Source organism: Pristis pectinata, chromosome 17, assembly GCF_009764475.1.
Source record: "Pristis pectinata isolate sPriPec2 chromosome 17, sPriPec2.1.pri, whole genome shotgun sequence".
NCBI classification, from domain to species: domain Eukaryota; kingdom Metazoa; phylum Chordata; class Chondrichthyes; order Rhinopristiformes; family Pristidae; genus Pristis; species Pristis pectinata.
In genome coordinates this window covers 10,846,909-10,856,497 of record NC_067421.1, presented here as the reverse complement: position 1 = coordinate 10,856,497, position 9,589 = coordinate 10,846,909, and the positions used below count along the sequence as shown (strand labels likewise).

The following is a 9,589-nucleotide window of genomic DNA, read 5'->3' as shown; positions in this document are numbered from 1 at the left end:
TGATTTGCTGTGTTAAAGCTTAACTTACTCAAGCAAAGGGGTTTGTTGCAAAGATTGTGCAGTATCATCTTAAACTTAAATATCTCGCAGCATCTTTTGTGTAATTTAGAACTCGAGAGAATCATTTGTAATCTATATCATCTCCTCAGATTCACGACTAAAATTCCTTTCAAGAATATTCAATATGGCGTTTTTACAATTTCTAGCTCGCCACCCAATATATACTTATTTGAAAATTAAAATAAATTCGTAGATGTTGCAAATCTGAAATGGGAACAGAAAATGCTGCTGACACTGGGCGGCATCTGTGGAGAGCAGATTTTTGGTTCTGAAGAAGCTCTCTTGACTTATTTTAACAGTGTCTCTCAGTTCACATGTGCTGTCTGATGGGCTGAATATCCACAGCACTTTCTGTTTCTGTACACAATGTATCTATTTGACTATCCATTACCAACTTAAACAATTCCTGTATTTGAGCTTGCTGTTTGCTTCCCTTCTCCTCTTCTCCCGTCTGGTTCTAGCCACTTTACCCCCAAAGGGTTGGAGATTTGCCAATATCAGTCAACAGTGCACCAATGATACGGTGATTGGATGTTACGTGGAGAGAGATTTGCATGAACAACTAAAACTCAGTGACGTCGTGATGTTTCAGAGTTCTTAAGGAGAGACTTGTAAAGAACGTAGAACCGGACTTGTGTAGAAAAACATTTCATTTCTGAACCTCAACCATCTCCTTCACCATGGCTGAATGGGTTCGAGTGCTGTTTGCGTTGATCTTCTGTTTCCACAGTAAGTATAGAACGTAATCAATAAAGCAGCGACTCTTTACATTGTGCTGATTGTTTGCATGTTTCTGAATATCAATTTATTATTTCACCAGCTACAAACGCTGAGATTCAATTGACCCAGGATCCTACTTCTGTCTCTACTTCTCCGGGAAAAACCGTCAAGATAACCTGTACCCTATCAGGAGACAGCATGAGCAATTATTACACGAGCTGGTACTGGCAAAAACCTGGCAGCGCCCCCGTCCTTGTGTGGTATGAAACCTCCAGAGCCTCTGGAATTCCAGATCGATTCACCGGTACCGTGGACGAACCGAGCAACAAGATGCATTTAACCATCAGCAACGTGCGAGCTGAGGACGCCGCAGATTATTACTGTTACGTGGCGAAAATCTTCGGGAAAGGAACCAAACTGAATCTGAGCAGTAAGTAAATTAATAACTCTGTGAAAATCGGCGTTTGTCAATCACCAGCTTTCGATTTTCGTTTTTCCTTTCAGTGCATATCAATAATCTCAATGCCCATTTCTTTTCTCCGACCTCCAAACCGCTCTACAAGTCGTCCTCTAATCCTTGTCTATTACGGGCGAATAACAACAAAAACACGTTCTTGGTCTTCATGACTTTAAGTGGAAAGTGATATCATTAGAATGGATTAATGCAGGATCCGTAAGTGACCTCCAGTGAGATTTTGAGAGCAATCAAACACGAAGGACACTTGCTGTTAGGGAGTGTGTTAAAAACTTGGGGAAAATAAACAAAGTGCTGGAGGAACTCAGCGTGTCAGGCAGCATCAGTGGAGGCAGAGGGACTGCCGTTGCTCCGGGTTAACACCCTGCATCGGGTCGAGGTCCTGATTGCATGGTCTTGACCCAAATCGTCAATCATCTCTCTCCCCCCACCGATGCTGTCTGACATGCCAGGTTCTTCCGCCAGACTGCTTGTTGCTCTACACTGCAGCACCTGCTGTCTCTTGTCTCTCCATTTAAAAACAAAATGAAGTGGGCTCAGGAACCACTTATGAAGATGGTCCTCCTGCTGAGACGTTTCACTTTGAGAGGAGACCGAAAAGGTTAAGTCCAGCTGCAGCAAAGGCATGGGTGATACATTCAAAAGTAAATTAGCGGAGTCACTGTGAAACGAAAGGTAATAACCAAATGAAAATAGAGAATTTCCAAGTACACCGATGCAATATCGGCCGACTTACATTTGTTACTCTTGAGTCCTCCTTGCTCTAGGTTCCATATACTTGAGAGCATGCAAGTCTTTGGTGTCCTGTTGTAATTCGCATCCAAGTCTCGCACTCCCTCTTCTGCCACCCGCCCCCCGTTTCTACCCATGCTGATCTACACTTGCTCATATTTAAGCAATGACTCCATTTTTAAAATCTCATCTTTGTTATCAAATCGGTCGGAGGGTTCTCTAACCTCTGGACGTATAATTTTCTAAGATATCTGAGTTCCTTTAAGTTTGGCCTCTTAAACATCACCGAATTTATTGACTTCACCATGGGTAGCATGACTGCTAGCTGTTGAAACCCAAAGCTCTGGCGTTCACTTCCTGAGGTTCCCAGACGTTCTACCTCTCTTTTCTTCTTTAATGTATTCATAAAGGCTATCACTTTGCCCAATATTTTGTTCCTCTGCTTTGATATTCCATGTAACTGGCCTCAATTTGTTTTTAATAATGTCCTATGGGGCATTTTGCGGTAAAATCCCTTGAGGCTATTAGTCTTGAATTGACCTTCTGGACGCAAATACTGAAAACACAATTATAAAACCTTTAAATGACGCCATTTTATTTCACAATAAACACATCCGTGATTTATTAAACATTCCCCGATTAACAATTCAGGTGCTGGAATGTCAAATTGTTGCAAATATCACTCATATTCGAAATTAGAACAACCATTGGAACTGGAAATCTGTAACTTTCAAACTTACATTACAAAACGAAAGATCTAGTGCCACATTAAGTTCCCGTTCAAACACTTCTATTTGACTATCTTTGAAAATGCTTCAGAATCTGTTCACCTCCTTTCGTACGACCTGCATTGGATTTTGCAGGTGGTTCTGTGATTCGTGTTATCAACAGTTTAATATCACTGAAAATGCCGATACTCTGTCGCGATATTAACTATTTTTTGGGGACATTAGTTTGGAACGAGGCACATGGAACATAAAGAAGCAAGTGCCCTGCGTTATTTTACAAATAATTACATTAAAAAAAAACTATATATGGTAAACTACCATCCGTAAGCGTGTCAAAGGGATTCAATGTGAAACACTCGACGGGTAAGCGATAATCTAAACTGACAGTAAGACCTACTTGACATTTCGACCGGCGCAGGGTATTTCTATACCAGAATCTTGCCTTTACTCGGAATGATATGGGCTCGACTGGAATTATTGGCTCGAGTTTCACGGTGACTTGAATTTCAGCTTTCAAACTCTAAACTGTGATCACTGCACAAAGACACGAGTAGACTACTCGACGCTTCCTGCTTGCTCCGCCATTCAATGTGACTATGGATGAGCTTTTACCTCTGTGTCATGTTCCTGTACCATTCCCATATCCCTTGATTCTCTTAACGTAACCTCTGCGTTGAACATACTCAGCGTCTGAGCCCCCACAACGTTCTTGGGTAGAGATTTGGGAGAATTCACCTCGATTTAATTTTTAAAAATTCTTCTAATCTCAGTCTTGAGATCATCCCCTCCGCTCTAGAAGCCCCAGCTGGGAATCAACATTCCTGCATCTATCCATGTCAAACGCAACAAGAATTGTGTATGTTTCAGTGACAGTACTCATTTTTCACAACTCCAGAGGATGCAGCTCCGGTCTGCCTAACTTCCCCTGGCAGGGCAATTCCCGCGTCCTAGGAGGCAATTTTCAGGCACGGTAGTGCAGCAGTTAGCGTAACGTTATTACAGTGCCAGCTACCCGAGTTCAATTCCACCGTTGTCTGTAAGGAGTTTGTACGTTCTCCCCGTGACTGCGTGGGTTTGCTCCGGTTGCTCCGGTTTCCTCTCACATCCCAAAGATGTAAGGATTAGGAAGTTCTGGGCATGCTATGTTGGCGCCAGAAGCGTGTCAACACTTGCGAGGCTGTCGCCAGCACATTTGACGCAAAAAGATGCATTTCGCTGTGTGCTTCGATGTACATGTGACGACTAAATTAATATCACATATTATATTATTAATTTCATGAACGATTATTGCAATCCCTCTATTGTATTGGTATCAGAACCATTTGCAGTGGCTGCCCCTCTGATATCCAACTCCGCAATTGTAACAAATCGCGTTTCAAGAATGGTGTTGCAACTGTATCAACCTCGGTTGGTGCCATTGACACGTGGAGTGTGCCAACTGTAATTTACGAGAACAAGAGAGTAGGATGAGCGAGCTTCAGCAGTCTTACTCCAATTACATTTCGTTGAGATGACAATGTATTTGCATTAAAACAGAGAGAACGTGCATTCCTGTCACGCCTTTCGCAACCTCATCATCCGACGCGCTCCACAGCCAAAGTAGCCTCGTAGAGTCGTTGCTGTGGTAATTTAGGAAACAGCTCAGCAACACTGTTCACAGTGTCACAGAGCTGTTCCTCAAACATCGTTGAAATTGGGTGGGGGAAGGAGTAAGTTTGAAATTCTCTTCATCGGTTTTGGGTGATAGTTAATTATTGGCTTACGTCCTTTCCGCAACATTCGTTTCAAACTGAAATTTCCTTTTCTGCAAAGGGTAATGAAAAACGTTCACTTAAAATAACAGCCATTACTTGTTCGAAATATTTCGTCTTCACTGAAATGCGACATTGTGTGACTGCGTGACCCCCGATATGTTCGCAATAAATATATTCCGAGTAAGATGAAGTTACTTGGCAGACCTTTGAATTGGTATATGATTCATTCATCCCTCACTCGGGACGGGATGTTAGTCGAAGAGATCAGCCGAGTCGGACGGTAGTGACAGTGATTGTCCAGAACCCCCTTTACCAGTCCGATATAAGTTTAGTAATATCCATCATAAATAGCGCAGAACTGGAGACAGACGGGAAAAATAAGGCTAGCACTGAATGGATTGGAATTGATTAGAATTGATTGATTTGAGTTTTGTCAGGAAAGTCCAGATTCTCCGTGCGTATAATTTCAATGACAGAATGAACTCAACCAAAGCCTTTCAATGCAGCACAGTCGTGTTTCAATTTGCCTTTATTCTTCTGACTTTCTCCCACCGGATTACTCACTTTACATCGGAAACATCGAAATGCCCCTCATGACATTTTAAACCACGAGCGGTGTAAATGGGGTGAACATTGAAAGAAATACGATGCATTTAAAGGATGCATTTAATTTCGAATGGTCATAATCTCAATTAGTTTCAATTGTTTTTAATTAAAACTTTTTTTCTGACCCTTGTCATATACTTTCGGAGCTTTGGGCTTTGTCGTTGTGCAATTTGTATTCATGATATTCTGCGGTACAAAGATTTTCGAATGTTTGCAAATATTTCGAATGTTTAAAAAACAATGAAGATAAGAAACAGGAGCCCCAGTAGATTAACCGGGGCCTCGAGCCTGCTATGGAGATTCACATCCCTCTGAGTGAAGATACTTCTCCTCATGTTAATTCTAAACGGGTTATCCCATGTTCTGAATTTTTTCTCTCAGTTGCTAGGAGAAACATACTCTCTGCATGTTACTCATAAGACGTTAAAGGAATTAAAGGAATTTGCATGTTTCCATGAGATCACCATTCACTCTTACAAACTTTAGGGAATACTGCCCCACTTTCAATATAGCAAATCGGCTATCTCTGGAACCTAGTGAGAAAGGTAAACACTTGTTTGGGAATGTTTAGGTTAATAGTTGCATTTTGTTTCTATTTTCAGGTCCACAGCCTCCTGTCGTGTCCGTCCTCCGACCTCCAGCAGAAGAAATCACAGCCAAGGGCACCGCCACCCTGGTGTGCTTGGTGAGCGGGTTTAATCCGGGCGCCGTGGACATTGAGTGGACGGTGGACGGCAGTACGAGAAAGAATGGGGTTGACACCAGTCGGGTCCAGCAGGACGCTGACAACACGTTCAGTGCGAGCAGTTACTTGACCCTGCCAGCCTCAGACTGGAACTCACACGAGCTTTACTCCTGTGTGGTTAAACACGAGACTCAGGCAAACCCGCTGAAGGCAAACATCGCAAGATCCGGATGTATTTGAGTCAAAAATCTGATGTAATGAGTTGTTGTATTTGCAAATAAATATCATGCTCAGATACTACATTTTTGATTTAATCTGATGCGTTTTCAATCACAGCAGACATTTCTTGTGTCGGTAAACTGAACTGATCAAAGCACCAACATAAAATTACGTGTAGAGGAAAGCAATACACAACTCCCTGACCTTCAGTATAGCCATGGCCAAAGATAGGAGCAGACATTGTGGGAAAGTATTCAAGTGGGGGCCGGCAAATTACGGTGGTATCGGGCAAGAACTCGGGAGCGTACACTGGGAACAGATGTTCTCTGATAAATACACTACAGAAGTGTGGAGGTTGTTAAGGGACCACTTGGATGGGGCTCTGGATATGTTTGTCCCGCTGAGACAAGGAAAGATTGGAAGGGTGAAGGAACCATGGATAACAAGAGAGGTGGAAGGTTTACTTAAGAAGAAGAAGGAAGCATATTTAAGGTTTAGGAAGCAAAAATCAGATAGGGCTCTTGAGAATTATAAGGTAGCCAGGAAGGAGTTTAAGAAGGGACTTAGGAGAGCTAGAAGAGGAAATGAAAAGGCCTTAGCAGGCAGGGTTAAGGAAACCCCTTAGGCGTTCTACACGTATGTGAGAAACAAGAGGATAACTAGGGTGAGGATAAGACCGCTCCGCGATAAGGGGGGAAATGTGTCTGGAGGCGAAGGAGGTACGGGAGGTCCTAAATGAATATGTTGCTTCAGTGTTCACCAGGGAGAGGGACTTAGACGAATATGAGGTTAGCGTAGAACAGACAAATGTGTTGGAGCATGTCGAGGTTAAGAAAGAAGCAGTGTTGGAGCTTCTAAAAAGCATTAGAATAGATAAGTCCCCGGGGTCGTACGGGATATACCCCAGGCTACTATGGGAAGCGAGGGAAGAGATTGCTGGAGCGTTAACGATGATCCTTTTGCCCTCCTGGACACAGGAGTGGTACGGGAGGATTGGAGGATAGAAAACGTTCCATTCTTCAAGAAAAGTAAAAGGGATAATCCCGGGAATTATAGACCAGTGAGACTTACATCAGTGTTGGGCAAACTATTGGAGAGGAGTCTTGGGGACAGGGTGTATGAGCATTTAGAGAAGCATAGTCTTATTAGGGATAGGGATCGATTACTTAGTGCCAAAATCAGTAATACTCTAAATATGCGTTATGTTAATAGATATGGTGACCAAAATTTTGATGTTCCGGGAACTAATTTGACAAGGTTTAGAACATAAAACAGTACAGCACGATAACAGACCCTTCGGTCCATGATGTCTGTGTCGACCATGACGCCAAATTAAAGTAACCCGAATATTTGTTTAAAAAAAGTGCTGGGAGGGTTTCCAGCGGAAGGAACAGTGGCTCCTTATATCCAAAAGAAGACCAGGACACCTGGTCCAATTTCTTGTCATTGCTGTGGTCTCAAAAATTGAAAGTAAATTTGTGATTCTGTCGGTTTGGATATCCCAAACTTACAACCGTGCCGTTTTTTTTTTACATTGGATTATTTTTACGTTCTAAACGATACGACATTTAGCGTACTTCAGAAAAGGTTACACTTAAGCAGGTGCTAATGTAACAAGTCATCTGCAGGTTTATGCAACCTTTTGAGTGGTTTGGAGCAGAGTCAAATTCTTTAAATACACTTTCCCCACAGTGACAATCTTACCACTGTATTCTCCAGTGCCGTGGTCTTCGGGCTACTTACCTAGCCACAAATAACAATTTATGAAGAATGAGAGAAAGTTGTGATTGGTTTCCAGAAGGCCAGAGGCACAAAAACGCTGGAGAGTGCTAGTTTTATGTAGCTAATAAAATAAATGCTGGAGAAAGTCAGCTGGTCAGGCGGCTAAGGGATAGCCAACGTTTTGGGTCGACTCCCTGCATCAGGACTCAGAATGTAGAGGGGAGGTAGCCAGTACAAAGGGGTGGGAGTGAGGTATGAGGCAGGGGCTGTCAGGAGATAGTCGGAACCAGGTGAAGAGGGAGATGATGGGTAGATGGAGCCAAGTGGGAGGGGGGGGGAGGGTAGAGTTGGGAGAGGGCAGCTAGTAGGTGTTAAGTAAGGAGAAATGTGGGGAATGAAACAAAACAAAGAAGCAGATACAGCCATGTATGGGGAGGGGAGGGGAAGGGAAGGTGGACGTAAAGACAGAGGCTGGAAGGTGGTAAATGAACACACAAGTGGCTGGAGATGCTGGAATCCTATAGGTAAGGAAGGTGATAAGTGGAGGGGTAAGTGAGGGAAGATGGCCAGATGGAACCAGTCGGGGAATGGGTGTGAGAACAAAAGGTAAAGAGTGTGGGTTTATGTAGATCTGTCTGAAGTTTCGCACCTTTAATCAATGAAGAAAACGCACATCTATTTATTTTAATTGGGATGATGTACGTTCGAAAAGAAGGAATAAATTGGATGATTTGCACTGGAAAGGAGATTGATAGCAGGTTTGAGTATTTGAAATGTAATACACTAAGGACGTGGAGAAACTGGTTGCACAATGGGTGAGATAAATGCTAGACAGTTTCCTTCATGTCAAATAAATAATTTATTTAAAATATGGTCTGGCAGTTTGTTGGGAGGCAGGAGAGGGGGAATCCAGGGCTTGTTCTCTGATTGACTGGGTAAGTGGATTTCCCTTATTATCAGAACAGGGAATGGCTTTTACCAAACTGCAAATTGCGAGATGGACTAAATGGAGTGAAAATTAGAAAAAAAATAGATTAAGAGAATAAGCGAAATAGTGGCACGTGAAGATGAATGTGGAGAATGATGAACTTATCTGTGGCCCCAGGTTTCCTGAGTGGGCCACAGGTACGTCACCCCCACATTCACAGCTGGCGAAACTTGTCTTCTCTCTGTATCTGAAAGGCCAATTTCGAAGACCAAAACTGACCCAGAGACAAGCGCTGAGGCCCTGAGTATGGCAGCTCCTTGAATGATGTAAGGGGGCGATGAGATGACCGACCATGGCTCCGTGAATGAGCCTGGAAGCTCTTGACCAATGGTGGTGGGGTGGGGTGGTGTTAGCTCCCATCTTTGCCGTTGGTCAAATCGGTCGATATTTTTCAATGTCTCTGAAGTCTTCTGATATTCAGAGGCCAGTAAACGTAGAACATTTTTTCTAAGCAACCTTCGTTAACAAGAAAGCAAATAAACCGAACTGAAATACGCAAACAAACGCATGAATAATTAAAAAATGAAGCATAGCAAAAAAGTAAAACAAATATAATGTTTCTACTCTTCTCTTTACCCCAGAATCCTCGTTCAAATAAATGAACTCATGGATCCTTCTAAAGATTTAGTCGGATTCTAATGGAATCTCAGTAAGCTCTGACTCCACCGATGGATTTCAAGGAATATCCTGAGATGCACTACCTTGATGCTGCAGGTATTCCTGTAGTTTGCTTCACCGAGCTCGGTTCAGTCTTGATCTCCAGTGCTGTCTCTTCAGAATTTGCTCGTTCTCCCTGTGACTGCGTTTGTTTGCCTTCTGCTGCTCCAGTTTCCTCCCAATCCTAATGATGTACTCGTTGTTAGGCTAATTAACCACTGTAAATTACACTTAGTGTGGACT

The 9,589-nt window shown here is 42.9% G+C and overlaps 1 protein-coding gene across 1 annotated transcript; it reads left to right on the top strand.

The window, feature by feature from the left end:
- The first annotated feature begins 680 nt into the window (after positions 1-680).
- On the top strand, positions 681-6,049 carry LOC127579180 (immunoglobulin lambda-1 light chain-like). The gene is made up of 3 exons (XM_052031789.1): positions 681-789; positions 881-1,210; positions 5,678-6,049. Exons 1-3 carry the CDS (start codon positions 741-743, stop codon positions 5,998-6,000), a joined length of 702 nt encoding a protein of 233 aa, XP_051887749.1. The 5' UTR covers positions 681-740; the 3' UTR covers positions 6,001-6,049.
- Positions 6,050-9,589: the final 3,540 nt, after the last annotated feature.